This window comes from Solea solea, chromosome 18 (assembly GCF_958295425.1).
Source record: "Solea solea chromosome 18, fSolSol10.1, whole genome shotgun sequence".
NCBI lineage: Eukaryota > Metazoa > Chordata > Actinopteri > Pleuronectiformes > Soleidae > Solea > Solea solea.
Window position 1 is genome coordinate 5,539,574 of NC_081151.1, and position 17,668 is coordinate 5,557,241.

General features: G+C 43.6%; 1 protein-coding gene across 4 annotated transcripts in view; it reads right to left on the reverse strand.

Annotated features, from left to right (window-relative positions):
- Window positions 1-63: 63 nt before the first annotated feature.
- ttll5 (tubulin tyrosine ligase-like family, member 5) overlaps window positions 64-17,668 on the reverse strand; it is a 44,931-nt gene continuing 27,326 nt past the window's right edge. For all 4 annotated transcript variants that reach the window (XM_058614668.1, XM_058614667.1, XM_058614666.1 and 1 more), the window contains 5 exons: window positions 17,513-17,652; window positions 12,348-12,546; window positions 8,278-8,471; window positions 4,508-4,590; window positions 64-1,512 (listed from right to left, as the gene is read on the reverse strand). In XM_058614668.1, coding sequence (XP_058470651.1) covers window positions 1,460-1,512; window positions 4,508-4,590; window positions 8,278-8,471; window positions 12,348-12,546; window positions 17,513-17,652 — 669 coding nt within the window. In that variant the 3' untranslated portion in view covers window positions 64-1,459. The remainder of the gene's footprint in view (window positions 1,513-4,507; window positions 4,591-8,277; window positions 8,472-12,347; window positions 12,547-17,512; window positions 17,653-17,668) is intronic.

Genomic DNA, 17,668 nt, shown 5'->3' on the forward strand with positions numbered 1-17,668 from the left:
CCAGTGAATGTGGCGAACAAATACATTTTCTGACACGAGCAGCGTGTTTTCGTGTTTTTCTAGTCGGCGTTGCTTGCTACAAACTGCCAACGGGATTCTGAAAACAAATAATATGATACACTTGTAAACGATCAGCATCAACGAAACGGATTCAAATACCAAACTGTAAACAATGCTGTAACACCACAGGAGATTATACACACTGATTTGGACTCTACTGGTGGATTCTGGTAATACAGCGTGCACTGGCTTTAACAGAAGTTCGTAAATCCACAACATCGATCGATCACTACATGAAAAATACCATCAGTTCAGCATCGACAATGCACGCTGTCCACACTCTGGACTGATACGACAAATGCATGCATTAAAATTCAAGTATTTCTGACAAAGTCCGTCGGTTTTTAACAGAGATGTTATTGTTCTTTTTAAAGTGCCCTGAGTGAATTCCCTATATGGTCCCAAGAAAAGAAAATGTCCAGAAGAAGAATATTGGTCTGCCGGTGCAGCGTCAACCTTCATCGGTCTCTAAATCCTGATCTGAGCTACAGCAACGGCCAAGAGGACAGTGTAATAAAATAAATACCATAATAACCATTACCATAATTTACTCATTATAACAAATATATTAATTTTGGTCACTCCGAAAGGAAAATAACATCAACAGCTCCGTTTACGAGAAAAATCACATGCTGAAAACCCCCCCTTCTACAGTCGCGTTATATCATGCTTGCAAACAAGCAGCCAGAGTTCATCAAGCTCACAATTGAAGGGTGTTCTACTTTAATACAACCTAAGACGACGGCCATAGAATCTGACGTGGCAACTGTTTGGTTTTCAGTAAACCCTGAAACCACACGTGACTGGACTCACCATTCATGGCAGCGATACAACAAGCTGCTCGGGCCATCGCTGTGCTACCTACGTCTGAAAATCATCCGTCTCGACTGTCAGAGGTAACATTTCAGGAAGAACAAATATCTTCCTGAATGGCTCTGCCTTGCTCCGCATGAGCAATGTTGAATCCTGATGTTAAAATACCAGCGGGGCTTTTTTCACCATCTGGTGACGTCTATCTGTCAATGAAACCTCTGAGTGACAACAGTGCTGTAGCACGGAGAGAACCAGAGCGAGTACAGCCAGTGTGGATGAGGAGGTGGAGTGTGTGTGTGTGTGTGTGTGTGTGTGTGTGTGGGGCTGAAAAGGCCATCTGATGTTATGCTGCGCAACAAAATCCCAACCTGCGTCAAAGCAGGGAATTCCTGGCCTGGCAGACTCTCCTGTGGCATGTCTGCGGCCGTATCGCTGGGAAATTAATAGGACCCTGTCCGAGGTCTGGCATGCTTTCATCCGTGGCCGTTGTCCTCTCCCAGAATACACCTCTGCGAGGATGCGGTTACATGCAGAGGCACCTGTCGGGGCAGCAGAGCGGCGGGACGTGCCTCTGGTGGCCTTCCTGTCATCTGTGACTGGGCTCCCGGCCCTGGAACAGCTTGCGATACACGGAGAGACCTGGAGAGCAACGGATGAAAGGAGATTGAGTTGATCGAGGTGAAATGGAAGAGGCTGCTGGACGTCTTCCATCGTGTGTACACACAGGAGTGTTTATGTCAAACCTGGAAGAGTTTCCCGTCAGACACGCCCCCACGAAAAGCTCCTCCTGGTAACGTTTCTGCTGTATCTTATTAATTATCAGCAGTCTAACGTGGTCGCCACCTGGTGTGAGTGCAGACAGCTCAGCGCTCAGCCTTTTGTCTGACTGACCTTTCACTCACAGCCCGCTTGCCCCTCATCGTGTCGGCTGGCGCGCGGCCAGGCATCAGGTAGAAAAGACATTCCGCGTACAGTGAGAGCTGCCGTGTTTGTGCTCGCTAACAGTGTTCCCTTTCATTCCCCCCCCTGCACACTCCGTTTATTTTGGTACTCTTTTACACCATGGAGGCTGACTGAGCTGGAAAAGGAAAACATTTCTCCAAACTTTCAATCTGAAGACATGAAAAAAACAAACACTTCCCATAGCTCAGCAAAAGAAAGATAAAGGGACAATACTACTCAAAAGATGTTTAGTTTGTCCACTGTAGGCTACTGTGAAAAAAGAAACATGCTGGTCGTAGATGGCGGCCCCTATAGAGCTGACCTGGTGTTGTTGTCCTGATGTTATTATTAAATGCTCATTCTGGGGTCATGAGGTGAACTGAGGTGTATATTATTGTACCTTCAATCTCAATTACATCTCAAACACAATCTTTAGTTATTTGATATTTATTGACGATGTGGTTCATGTGGTCCAGCCCTTAAGATACGTGATAAATACATCATTATTATTATTATTATTATTAAAATAAATAAAGAAAAAATCTGTGTTTTAGTGGTCGTGGGTGATCCAAGTGAAAAGGGGCAAAGTCCTAGTAGCGACCTTTCCTCCCCAACAAGCATCCTCAAGTCCTATTTTGATAGAGACCCGATCTATCCAGCCGGAATATGCCCAAAATCCCCAAATTTAAAGCATTTGGAGAATGACAAGAACGCCACATCAGAAGAAGGCGGAGAATGGGGGGGGGGGGGGGGGGGGGGGGGCGGTGTTTGGCGATGGGGGAGACGTTTTCAGAGGATAAAGGGGAGAGTTGTGCAAGCAAAAGAGTGGAAGAGATTAAGAAGAGCGCACCGAGAGAGAGATAAAGGGAGCGTGTGATTTATGACGCATGACAGCTGATCATAGAGTATGCTCCCCATTTGGACATGCTCAAACCCCCCTGTCAGAGTCAATCAGGGCAGCTCAGTCATCAGGCTACAAAGGTGCAATGACTGGACAGCCAGAAAGACGTGACACACTCCTGGGCCCCTACAAAGGCTGTGCCCCCTTCTAATAACACCCCCCCCCCCCCCCCACACCCTGCCCTGAAAAACACCACACAGAGTCTCTGTGTTGCTTTGCAAATGCATGGTTAAACCTGCCTTGCTGACTAGTTTTTTGGTAAAAAAGCCAAGAGTGAGACATCCCCCCCCCCCACCCTCCGCTCCCTGCCTGAACGATGGAAAAAATGCATCATGAAATTCAGAAGCTGCTCCCAACGGATCCTATTACAGTAATTGATGAGTTTGTAAGATGTTTGTTAACTTTGACAGCCTTCATAGGGAGCAAAAAAAAAGAAATGTTCTAGTTTCTCTCTCTCACACACACATTTTTTGTGGGGGGGGATACAGCTACTGAATTTTTCCAACATGCTGATCTGTAGTGCTGTGTGACTGTGACACTCGCATGCTGTGACGAATCGTACACTGAGCTGCCAGTGCCGTGCCCAAAAAACAGGAGAAGGAGGCCCCCTGATCAGACCAACAGATGTGTGTCCATGAGTGAAAAAACTGCATAATATCACTGTTAGCGCAATAAGCTGGACACTTTTCTCAGGGTGGAAAAAAGCTGTGGAAACAGGGCAGAGTGACGGGGGGGGGGGGTCCACACAGAGGCTGAGCTCCATTTTCAGTTCATTCTCAGTGTGACTCCTGGTGCACAACTGGACAGCAGAGAATGGTGAAGCATTGGCCAACAGATGGGAATGCCCGCATGTCCCCATCACTGGATCTCATTACAAAAGAGACATATTATCACTATTATACCGCTCTTTATCCTCCGGGTGGAATCTGACCTGCAGTGTTGGATGATAGACATGAAATAGCATGTTTTTCTACGAGTTTTATGACAAGTCCGTGTAGCGGACTTGTCATAAAACTTTACATTTTATTGTTGTTATTTTTTTGGCGTCGGCAAATTTGTTAGTTGTGTTTGTTTTGGGAGTCAAGTTTTTGTCATTTCCTGTTTTATTTTGGTGAGGGTTTAGAGTTTCCTGTTGGTCTGCACTTCGTCTACCTTGTCTTGTCTGATTACCTTGAGTGTTTGCACCTGGTGTCATTCCCTGATTGTCAGCACCTGGTCCCCTCCCCCTTTCCCCTTCTTAAGTCACGCATTTCCCTTTGTCCTTTGTCAGTGCGTTTTTCGTCTCCATGTTCATCGTTACCTTGTTCATGCTTAGAGTGTATAATCAAGTTGATCTAGTTTACGTTTTCTGCTTATAGGTTTGTTTTTCTAACCTTTCTTCTTGCCTTTGGCATTCTTTTATTTTCGTGTTTTTATGTTTTTGAGAGAGCAAAAAAAGCCTAATTTTTGATTTCACGTCTCTGACTGCGTCTTGTGCATATTGGATCCAAGCTCTGCGGTACGAACTCTGACATAGAGTTATCGTACTCTGTGCAAACTACATGTACACATTCAGCGCAGCACTGAGCGATCAGCGAGCTGGGTAAAAATAACCAGTGGTGTTTCTCAGTCCCCCATGGGGAATGTCCACTATGCCTGGGTGTAATCAGGCATAGTGGACATCCCCCCCCCCCCCCACACACACACACACACACACCCACACCCTCCTGATTGCAGACTACAGCACCAAATGTGCAAGTACCAGTGCGATAATGTACTTAGCACGTGTGAAACCTGCAGCGTCGGACCCACCTGTTTTACTGCAGATGGCTTCGTAGACCATGTGCTGGCTGCCGGTCACGGCTCCACTGGCTGAACTCTCCGAGGACGTCTGCCTGTTAATCAGACACAAGACGAGTGTCAAGTAAAAAACCAAAGAGGATCCTGTTCATGAGAGGGTGGACCAAGCATAGTCTCCCCAGTCCTGGACCGAGCTGTTGACACATGTCGCTGGATTTATCCAAATGTTCTCTTTTATTCTTCTTGGAGCGAAATTCCCCCGACAAATATATATAAAGATAATTATTTCTGACAACTGGTGATTGTTTTGTGCTTGTGCGTGTGTTAGCATGATGTGCGATGAGTCACCGAGTCGGTTTCAAAAATTGTGTGCGGCAGTGGAGCCCAGTGGGGGTTAAGTGTTTACAGAGAGCTTCTCATGCGCCATTGTGACGAGGAGGAGGAGGCGCATTCTTGCTCCTTGTCCTCGGTGATGTGATTTTCACATTGGCAAGATCGTTGTGGCGATTATCTACCGGCGACGTGGAACTGCAGTGGCACGAGCAGTCTTTGAATACAACTCTATTACTTTTATATTGAAGTCAACAAGCGCCATACAGAAGTCTGGAGATCAGAGACGACAGATTTGGTAGCACGAACGGTGTTTTCACAGAGAAAATCATTAATGCTGTGTAATGTAGGAGCACACAGGTCTGTAACTTCATACATTTAATCTGTTAAGCATTTTTAGAGGGGAACAATAAATAAAGCTCAGCTGGCATTAACCTCTCTCCCATAACAGCAACTTGCCAAAGGAGCATTAACACGGTAATGAGGGTACACACTACCTCCTTGTAAGGGGCTGCACAGTTGTTCTTTCATACCATTACACAACCACAAATAAAACTGGCCCACTTAAAGCATGGCATACCTCGACAGGAAGTAACCCCTTTCATAAGGAGAGGGGAAAAAAAACTTGACCTCTGGGTCCTTCACATCGCGCTCTTTGTCAACAGTCGCTCACTCGGTCACTTCAAGAGACCGAGGAGCAGCAGCCAGGAACACTGTAGGTGAGAAGTGAGTCTGACCTCGCCGCATGTGCAGATGATATTTCAGGCAAAGAGTTGAACATTTCACAGCGCTCACTCTATTACCGAGGCCACACGACAGGCCCCGGGTTTCCGTAGTTACGGCGGCGACTCGCCAAATCTCGCAAAAAAACAAAATACCAAACAGGCTCATTTATTTGTGTTACAAATTGCTCCTTTCAAAGCCGTCACTGAGGTCATACCACTGTGAGTCCCCGCAGCCCCTCGCACTGGCAGCTGTGGCATGTTGATAGTCCAGACAGCTCTGCCCTCGCTGCCGAGTGCGATACCAACATGAGGCACATTTCGCCAAGGTCTATCACCTTAAAATAAAACGACATGCGGACGAGTCACTCAGTCTGGATTGAGTCAGCACTTTCAAACCAAGTTGATTGGATATTAGGGCTAAAGCAATTCATCGATTATTAATCGATGACTCAATTAATCGACAACTATTTTGATCGGTTTGAAGCTTTTTTTAACGATTAAAACAAGATTTACGATTGTTTCAGCTTCTTCAGAGTATTTTCTTCATTTCTTTGCTCTGGATAACAAAAAAACCATTAAAAGTGAATCATTTTGAGAACATTCATCATCATGTCCAGGTTTTAAGGTTTTCTGATATTTTATGGACCAAACGATGAATCGAGCAAATAATCGATTATGAAAATAATCGTAAGTTGCAGCTCTACATTCAATGCAATCATTCTTTTAAAAAAATAAGCGCTACTGGATGCAACACTGTAGTGGGATTTTGTTTAGCAAGCTTACAGAGGAAATGTATTTGCCTGCTTTAAAATTTCATTTCCTTTGCTTCTAAAACCCAAATGACACTGTGATAAATAGAGTCAACTCACGACTGTCAAAAGATCATAAGCAGCGTGTTACGTGTGGGAGAAACAGGCGAGAATGAGAGCTGGTAAATTTCTATCAAGCAACAACTTTATGGTTCAACTGGTTAGAGGGAGGTGTTTGAGTGGCTGGGTAACCTTGAACTGTTTGAACAGACCCAGCACAGTGATTCTATTATAAGTTGGAGGAGCTAAAGCATACACTGGGATATATTTCAGATGTGCTTCAATAACAGAAGTATTAAGTTGCCCCTGAAATGAGGACTGGAAATAAAGGGAAGCAACCTATTATTCCACCATTTTCTGCAAACAATCATCCCCCCTTTTCTCCTGGACAGAGTTTACTTCTCCCTGTCATTCTTTCTCCCCCACCCCCCTCCTTTATTCTCTCCTTTCATTGTTTCCATCGGTACATTTTTGGTCCCGAAGCTTCCGTTTTTCCCACACTCTCCCCTGTCACACTGGTCGACCACAAGAATGCAGGAGAGAGGAGAGTGCGAGGGGGCTCTGGAATTCCACATGCAGAGGGTAAACACAGCAACTGCCAGGCAGACAAACACATACAGGAGCAAACACGGCACCTACCCAGCTGCCCTAACCTATTCTACAACCCCTGCACTGCACCCCTGCCATATTAACTCTTTCAGGGCCACAGGCGCAGTCCAGTGAGATGACTGAATTGAACACATCATCATCATCATCAAACATCATTGCCCCGGGATGAAACTGGATTACTACCACACACAGAAGAACTCATCGTAACATACAAAAAGTGTGTAATACAATACTATACGCGCATGACACAATCACTGCAGAATGCAAGAGCTCTTCAAATGAGGCTGAATGTCCCAATAGATAATCATGTAAAGGGGTAGATTCATCACAAAAAAAGGGTTATGTGCAACACGTGTGCGAATTCAGGCTACTGCTAATTCACATGGGCAACATAAGGCCCTGGAAACGCAACTTTGAAGACTTTTATTTTGAAATAGCATCAGGAAATCAGTATTTTTACAGCATTGTTATTTTTATAATGTAAATACTATGTATACTATGTTGCAAATAAATATGTGTTTCCTGATTATTATTTATTTTTTATGTGCGGCCCTTCACTCGTTTCATTTATGTCAGTGTGGCCCCCCCTGGAGAAAAAGAAAACGCTTCCCACCCCCGGTGTAGACAAAGAACCTTTTTGTCCTCTGAGCAGGAAGTCAAGGTAGCTGCATCGACACCCTGTGCAGTGGCTGACCAGGACAATTCAGCATGTCTTCCTCGGGACCTGCATGGATCAGCAGGGAAGGTTCTGTGCGTGGTGCGAGCACGACAGTGAATGACGTCACACTGACTTAAAACACGTTTTTATATATATAAAATATGAATAAAAATTATATTGTGTATATTAACATCCCTTATTTTCAGCCACGATCACATAGGTTTCTCTGCTGTTGTGTAATTTGGCCAGAAGTTGCAGTAATAAAATAAGTGAAGGAAAAAACTGGCAGTTCTGCCCAGTTTCACTCTTTTCCTTTTATATTTCCCTGTGTGCTCTTCAGCTTATCTCCAAACCAAACAGGATTTATTAAGCAGTCGCTCGGAGAGTGTTTACGGTTCACGCAGAAATCAGCCCTGTGATGATGAGGTGGTTTCCTGATATATCCTGCAGCCAGAAGACTTCACATATGTTCTCACTCTCATTAGCATGAGCCATGTCCACTTGAACTTATCAATCCCATGAACCTTGTCTTACTTAACAAGCAGAGGCCAATTTAACCATTGAACGATTCAAAAAATGACATTGTTAAAATGGTGACTCTTGTGACTCTTGTCTAGAGCAGCATGGATTCAGTTGCGAGACTGGTCTTACTTGAGGCGTTTTGTTGCCGTTTTCCTGGTCTGTCCCTCTCGAGCACTGCTGGGTGGCTTTGGGGCGAGAACAGGGCCGACAAAGGTCTGGACGTGATTGCTGTGGCCGTTGCCGTGACTGGGCCAATCGTGAGCGCTGGATGACCTCGTGGGGGCCTGGATGTGTGGATCACCTATGGGGTCAGTCGATTGTGCCTAAGAGACAATAAAGACAAATGTTGTTCAAGGTCAATAGCAATAAAACGAAACAAAACGACCCATGCTATCTCTACACTGAGTTTGCAGTGACATAATTGACTGTACTTTAATAGTATGAGACAGTCAGTTATCCTCCACATGAGGCTCGCGGGGCCACAGGTGCTAATCCCAGCGGACATAGGCAGGGGTACACCCTGGAGAGCTTGCAGGTCCACACAGGGACAAACAACCGTTCTGCATGTTTTTGGACCCGGAAAAAAACCCACGCACACAAGGGGGAGAACATGCACACTCAGTGTCATAAGATAATTTAACAATGTTTACATACTGGTCAATAAAAATAATCACAAGAATCTCATGATCAAACAAATTGGATGAGGATATTTATCGCTATCTATGACAACACATACAAACACAGGTGTGGCTCTTTTATGACTATATTGAACTTTTTGGCCAAAATGTCTAAATTATGCACCAGTGTGGCCAGTCATTATTTTTTAAATAGTGATGTTAGACCCTTAATTAGAGAGATGTCATGTGTGGGGGGGTTACACAAGGATCCACTGTTAGACCATTACTCCAGTGTTTCCCAAGGTGATCATTTGAATCAGGTGTGTTGGAGCAGGGAAACTTCTAAAACAGGCTGGTTCCCTGAGGAAACGCAGCATTACACATACGGAAACAGGTGTCAGTTCATTTCATGTTTTCTGTAGTTGAAACCTACTTGGTCAGCAGACATATCAAAATCAAATACAGGTATAGTTGACTTTATATGCCTCAAAGAGTAAGTTTGTCATGCTCCGCCTTCGTCTCCACCTACATCTCCGCCTTTTCCCCCCGGCACTCATCTCATCATGCAATCAGGTCACCTGTGGCGGGAGCACACCTGCTCCCAATCCCCTCATCAAGCCTCTTACTTATTTCCTGGTTCTCCAGCCGTCTCGTGGCCAGACTGTCACAGACCTCTGTGTGGTGAACGGCATGGCTCTCTCGAAGATGTCGCGGTGCTCTAGTGTTTAATTATTGACTTGTTTGCTGCTCGTGTTAACTCCTGTGCTCAGAACTTCCTCTGCCACTGACGCTTACCTTCTCCGCTGTTTTCTACAAAGCCCTGTTACGTTGTTACCTTACCAAGTTTGAAGGCTTTCTCACACATGCTGGTCTACTCGCCGAAGTGAGGACCAAATTCTGCAAACGTTTCTATTTGTGTCCACTTCTGTACACAATATGCACGTAAACACACTGTGATAGCACACAATCTGTTCAACAAACATGTAGAACCGTAACGGAGCATAAAGTGGAGCTTTTTCTGTGTGTTAAAACCCATTTTCAAGGCAAATGCATCTCAGCTAGCTCACAAACCAAAGGCAGTAGTGTGGGAGAAGATGCACTGACTCATGTGTGAAATGGCAGGATTTTTACATCACCACGGAGTAATATCAAAACCAAAAGTAGTATAAAGAAGTGCAGCCACATTTGGTTTGAATCAGTCACGGAGGGGAAAATTGCCTCTTGTCACTGAGGTAAAATATCAAAGTGCTCGACATGAATTAGTGCACTTATTACTGAAATGCCATCCAGCATCAAAATAAGCTCCAGTGACTTAGGTTGGCTGCATTGGGAAAGCAAATTCTTCACATTATTTTTTTTTGTTTGTACAAGATCTCTTCAAAGGCTTGAGAAAGAGAGGAAAAAATACCGTTTTCTTTCTGACAAAATATTTCAGAGCCACATTTCACTCTGTCCTTATATTGCCGGGGAATGCTTCACATACATTCCATTCACATCTCGTGTCTATGCTATTTTCTCCGCAGCTTTATACGGCTATCTCACAAGCTAATGGTTTTCCAGCTTCACAATGCAGCCCCGTTCAAAAGGAACCGGCAGGGTGACAGGGAATATCTGATGTAATTTCTGTGTTGATAAATGAGAAGCTGAGTTTCCAGGTTGCAAGGCCTATGGCGCGATTCAGTTTGAGCGGGGCCGGGAAGGGCACCTTTCTTTGACTGCCAGGTGGCCCCGAGCCAAGCCTGTGGAGGAGCCATGCAGTCTGCACCCAGTAACTGGAACGTGGACTGGAGCTCCAGCACAGCCCCCTCTCTCTCTCTCTCTCTCTCTCTCTCTCTCTCTCTCTCTCTCTCTCTCTCTCTCTCTCTCTCTCTCTCTCTCTCTCTGTCACTGTCTAACTCTCACACAGAATTATGTGCATGGATACTCCACTACTCTAATCTATGCTGTGCTACAAACTTTCCTCTGTGTTTTCAGTTCATTCAGATGCAACAATTAGTATTTCCCCTGGGGGATTGAAATGCCAGCAAGATGAGTCCAGAGATATCAAAGAATACAAAGACACACAAAAGAAGGCTAAGGGCAAAGGGTCACTCCATGAACACCGAACACAGAAACATGACCTGGCACTTTTTTTAAAGAGGGGGTGGCAAGGGCTTTAGAGGAAATGATTCTCTGATTCTCTACTATATGCCACAAACTGTTTCAGATTATAAGACCTTTCCCCGCCTCAGTATGCTTGGAGGGTGATGGGGAAATATTAGCAATAAGAGGAACTTGACCATAAAACCAAATTAGAAAGGGAAAGGAAATGAAAAATCGCGAGGGATCACTTTCATAAAGTGCCCTGCATAAGACGACTGGACCGAGCCAAGAGAAATATCACCTTAATTGCATTAATTAAGGGCCAACCAAAGATGATGAAAAAACTGATATTAGAACTACTGCATTACTCTGGGCAGATTGGGGGGGGGGGGGGGGGGGGGGGGAGTGGTTGCATCTAATCATTCTACCCCATAAGCCGTCTCCTTTGCTCTCCGTCCATAGAATGCTTCCACTAAATCCTCCTGGAAAAATGAATAAATACACTCTTCCTGCTCAGATCCTCTTTCAAAGCAACTGCACAGAAAAAACGGGGGGGACAGGAACAATCTTTTCATTTTCCTTGAACCCTTGGATTTATGCTGTGCAAAGTGACCGAGTCCTCGCAACCTTTCTAATCTCCCTATAAAAACAGCTTAATCACATCTGTCATGGCTGGCCAGGCATGACTAAAAGATTTTTGTTTGTTGCTACATTACTACTGCTGCTGGAAAATAAAAAAAAGAAAGAAATCCCAGACCTATATCTGTGCTTTTTTTGTATGGAAACACAAATGGAGCTTAAATGTGATTAAACAAAAAAAAGTGATGTAAGCCTCAAAACCCACAATGGACTTTGTACCGAGGCCTCTCTGGTTCCGTGATGGGCACTCTTCCTTCATTACTCACCTTCCAGTATAAGCCTAACTGAGTCACTCGGCCCGACAGTGTAATCTTTGGGTCCTGAGTCATGCTTGGCTCTCCAGGAATGAGCTTCTGTAGAGGAGGATGCTTCACACTGAACACCATTTTGTCAAATAGTTTGGAAAGAGACACTCGGAATAGCTTCTCTTTTTTTTACATGAGAGCATTTCCTATTGTGTGGATGTATTTGGCACTACGTTGCACCGCTTTGTGCCGAGGTAAGGGGACACACAAATATGACGGTTCTCCTGAGAAGCTGAAACACATATTTCCATATAATCCTGTTACTTTATCCTTGTACTCGAACAACTCAAATGAGATTAAAGCAAATAATACGGGATTACTATGAGGAAAAGCGTCACTGCTGTCAACAAGGAGATTCAATAGCTTGCCATTGTCACAGCTTCTTAACACTCAGCAGTCAAATAACTTGAAAAAAATACTATACAATTTCTATTTTCTTTGTAAACATAACCCTGTTAAACAGGTTCATTTGAATTACATTGTAAATTCATTCATTTAAGTATAGTATTTACCATGAAATACAATTACAAAGCAAAACCAAATCTCTCTAAAATACCTGGTGTCTGCATTGGCTCGGGTCCAGGAACTGTCGAGACTGAAGTTTCTGCTGTTGCAGTTGCTGAATAGCAAACTGGAGCTGGTAGCTTCCTTGGGCGGGCTGGAGGCGCTGCTGGGGTTTCACTCCCGTCAGCATGCTGGAGGTGTCCTGCGTGTTCCCATCCCAAAGAGCCTCATCTTGCTTTAGTGGTCTGTGGCTGAGACGGAAGAGATTAAATTACGAAAATTATATATATTTCATTATAACAAATGCACATACTCTCACTCCCTTTTTAAAAAAGCATCCACAAGTCTGTTAATTGAAAATGTCTGAGTGTCTTCACAGTTCAATTTAAAGACTGATACCACTTATCTATGTCTGTTTTAATATGAAATCCCAGCGAGCTGCCTGTGGAGAACGCCTAACTGTAGATGTGCTGGTGGGTTATTAATTCTAAGAATTCTTCATGTCACTCTCACTAAACTATTCATTTCATAAAGTCACACAGCATGTGATACTATTAACACTGACACTTGTGTTATACCCTGTTTCCTAAAATTAGGCTATAACTAACTCACATACATCTCAGTAGCTAATAATTACCTGGTATGGTGCTGATGCAATTGCGGGCCATTACATCACAGTATTTACAACAATCCTTTCTGTGTCGGTCACCGTCCAACCACGTGTTGAGTTGTAACACCACCAGCAGAACTTTAAAGAGACAAGACAGCTCACATTGTGCCAGTCGCTGGCTGCTGGGCCCACACAAGCCTCAAGTCAAAGACGAGGGGCAATCCTGTGGCAAACGCAGGCTGAACCAGAAACCTTTTCCATTTACTGCCTCAGCGCACCCTGAGCTTCACGTTCCATTCACATCACAAAGCCACAAACTGAAAAACAAATCTTTCGACGAGCTCTACAAGTTTGTATCGGGATGATCTGACGTCCAGACTAAGCCGGTCTCAGCGGTGACCTGCCTCTCTTCAGACAACCTTAAACTGTGTCTATGTGGACTCTCGTGTTAGCCAAAAATAATGTCATAAAGAGCACTATCCGGGGTTGGTGTGAGTTAAAATATTATAAAAAAAGAATACAGATACAAGTACAGTGGAAGAAATGTGATCTCATATGACAAAAAAAAAAGATTATTGAAAATCCATCCCATTATGTGCAATAACATTTGCCCATTGGTCTAGGCTAAAAGAAAACATTGGAGACTCGAAATCACAATGGCGACACTATTTTAGAAGCAAACTATGATAAGCTCTAAAATTAGAACTCAATTAGTCCTGAATAACAATGTGGAGTGTGGGATAATAATCATGTGTCACTCAAGTGAAAAAGTATTCCTGTCCTTTTGCAGCCAGACAAAGTCACAGGGGATCTTAAACTCATGTGAACATGCTATCCGCCCATGCAATTCTCACTTCACATAATGGCACATATATATATTGCAAAAACAACTGGTGTGACCGCAGGCCAATTTGCTTTTTTTCAGCTTCTGGAAACAAAGGCTTGTCTGTGAACCTTGCAAGGCCAGAGATCCTACAAACGCCAGGAGACAAAACAAGAACTTGTTCTTTGTTTACAGGAGTCATTTCCTTCAACTTGGCTACAGTTTGCACGCCGCACCACTGGGACATTTAGCAGTTCCATTTTATTAGTATGAAGTCCACGACAGACTATTTCTCAGGTGAGGAGCATATGCTTTCCGTGAGCACCGTGTCTCTGTAACACCCCAAGGAGAGATCTTTTCAGACGGGGGATTGTCAACACAACATCACGCAAAAAAAAATACCACAGATCACGATGATTTAAAAGCAAGACAAAGCAGATGCTGGTCCAAAACGGTAACCAATGAAATACGGAAAAATGAAATGAGAGAGAGAGAGAAGACGTTTTTTTTTTGTTTTTTTTTTACATCTGAGTTTCTCATCACTAGTACAGCACATGTGTGGAGCTCCAACTATCTGGGACTTCCCTCTCTGCAGGACTTCTTGCGTGTGGGAGTCAGCTTACTCCCCGCTGCGCTCACCTTCCCTTTATATGCTGATATAACTTACTGCAGAACAACAGCAGTATAAGCTGAGCACATGTGTAACTCGGTGTGTGTGTTTAAGAGAAGGGATAGTATGAGATAAGATGACATCATGCCGCAGTATCTCAAAGCCCTGCCCGGCCAGTGTAAACATCAGCCGCCTCTGGAGTGTGAGGGTATTTCCAGCCGATACTCATTGTTTGTTTACCATGTTTTATTCCAACACGGACGGAGTCGAAATGTCTTTAAAATGACAAAACTGACTACATTGGGATTTGTTGAGGGAGTGTGGAATTGCTGATGCTTTCGTTAGTCCATTGGTTATATAATCCCAAAACAACCTTTTCCAAAAAAGCAGGTTTACTGAGTTATTTGGATACAGTTGCCAAGTACAACTCAGAATAACGTTCTAATCAAAAATGACCAGTTCTTGGTTTTACACTCCAACAGGAGACCTTCTTGGGGGAAAAAAAAAACCTAAAATAAGCAGTACCTGATAGATATAACTTCAAATAATAACAACACAGACGACTGAGAGAAAATTCCAAAAAACCGAACCGTTTGGTTCTCGGTTCAGCAAATGTCATAAAATCCTTTTGGAAAATTACAAAATTCAACCAAGTCAAATAGCAATCTGACAAAATATTGAACAGAACTAAAAATACCCTGCATAAGCACGGCTGTGGTATTTCTCAGGGCACTGTGCTGGAGTGAGTGTAGCGCTGTAGGGATAATAGTTTTGTATGTACAGCCAGAAGGAAACGGGGAGACCGATTCTGTGGCTGGGGTACTAACGCAGCTCAGAACCCCTCCCCGTCTAGTCCTTATCTATATGAGAACGTTGACTATAGGTGAAGCAGGATGTGCAGGAAGGCTCAAAACTCCCTGGTTGTCAACACGCCGGCGTGAGGGAGCAGCTCTCGGAGTGCTGATGCAGCATACCTGGTAGATCCTGGCAGCAGCACTTCAAAGAGCAGTGCTCCTCTTTGAAACCCATCATACTTCACCCCTGTGGTTGCTTAAACAGCCAGTATGCTTAACAGTTTCAGTATGTTTGGCACAACGTGTCCGCTCGAGTGTGTGAGATGGGGCGCCTGAGGAAATTCTGTGTTAAAGGAACGGTGCCGAGGTGAAATCAAGGCAATTTATCCTATTAAAGGAATTTCACTGCGGTTGAGGAGGTGAATGCCAAACCAAACGCTCGAGTGTAAGGGTACAAGACAACTTAGAGTATTTATACTTACTTATATCACAAGCTGGTGACAAATTAGAAGATACAGGGTAATGAATGTAGTGACTTTTTGTTTTTTGTTTGAATAATGAACCTTAAGTGTGACACTGAGTGGAGTGATTCATAAAGTAGAAATATTTAAAGGGAATGACAAACCTCTGAATAGAAACGCATAATCCATCACAGCGCTAGAAGTGAAATGGGAGATTTTGGGGGTGATTTTTCATTTTGTTTCTTCAGTATATCGTGTAGAAAAGCAACACAAGGCTACCCATAAAATTATACATTCTGGTAAAACTCTCTTTCTTGGCTTGTGGAAATAAAAACATTTTTAAAAAAGGGAAAAGGCCAGACATTCCTGGCATTCTATTACAGCTCAATACACAAGAAACGGCTGGATTGGAAAAACAGAGTCCACGATCGGGGCCAAGCTGTCTGAGAGACAGTCACTCACGTATCAACAGAAAAATAAAAGGTTTAGGGTCGACCATTGACGATTACCTCTCGGCGAATTGCACCATAAATCTCAAACAGGTTCTGCTACCAAAGGCCAACCACATGATCAAATTCTGTACTTCTGTTTCCTTCCTACCTTCTCATCTTTTGAGTAGAGTGAGAGGGGTGAGGATGGAGGTTCGTGGAGGCAGGAGTCTGGAGCAGACCGTCAATGTGGGTGTTGACACTACACCCCCTTGCCTCCGCCTCCGCTTCCACCGCCCCCGCAGTGCAACGTTTTAAGCAGCCAACACGCTTCACACACTCCCGGAATTGAGCTGCCTTCTCTGCAGCTACTTAGCTCCACAAAGCACAGTTAAAAGAATGAAACAAATGCTAATTTACTGGCCCATATTGAACTTCCTTTTAGACCAATTGTGACCAATGCATACATTTGTCACAGACCACTAATAGAGCCTTGAGTATGGCCACAAAGGACACCACAATCTCTCATGTAAAAGTTAGGTAAGGTTAAGGTTTCTGTGATCGTATCTGAGGACACATTCATGACAGATTGGATGGATGTGATATGATTTTTGAGGTTGGATGATAATACCAGATCTGAATGGTGTCTTGATCACATTCAAACTGAATGAATTGTTATATTTAAATCTCTAAATCTTTAAGACTGATTCCTAAAACAGGAATCGCCGAGTGCATAATGAGCACAGCATCACAAACTCGGGCTGAGACGTGCTGTTTATCTTGGCAGTGAACTCCATCGAGTCTGCGCCGCACAGGGTAGAGTAAATAGTACATGTGAGCACAATGGTGAGACCTGATCAAAGGGATTGAAGCGGTCCTAATAGGGCAGCAGAGGTGTGCTGTGGGTGGGGTGACCTAAGAAGGGTTTTTGAAGTAGTTGCAGAAAGTCAAACAATTTCCATTTATGTTCATATTTTCTTTCATTTACTGAACAATCTTTTCAGAGAATTGTTTAACTTGATTCTGCGCACTCCAAAATCAGCTTTGTTGTACTGTTGTCATTCAGAAGGATGTTTTTGATCTTCACATACTAAATATAAAGGTATGCTCATATTTATGAGCTAATTATAACATTCACATACTGAAGGGAAACGGTCTAAAAACACAATTGTATCATGAAAGCGAAGCATAGCGGAACTTCTCATGAACAACAATGTAGAATGGACTTGTGAAGTAGGAAATATCTTCTGACTCTTTACCTTTTAAGATTATTTCTAGATTTTGTGCATTTTTCTTATGTTGTTCATTGTAAATTGTATTTACTGACCCACTAACTTAAAAAAATAAATAAAATAAAATAAAAGACTTAATGAAATAATCAAACAATTAGATCCAATATCAAAGACTTGTTATCTTTTGAGAACTTTGAGAAGACTTTCCTCCGAACTTTTAATAGACAAAGGAAGCAGTGATACATTTCTTTTTACTCACACAGTGCTGCCGAGTAAATCTGTTCCAGAGTGAACAGCTTTCACTGGCCCTTGGGTCATAGCGACAGAGTGACGTACTTTAGGGTTCAGTGTTAAGCAGTCTCTGCCGAGCATCCTGGTGGCCAGGTTCAGATTGGTCAACTGTGGGCAGAGGAGA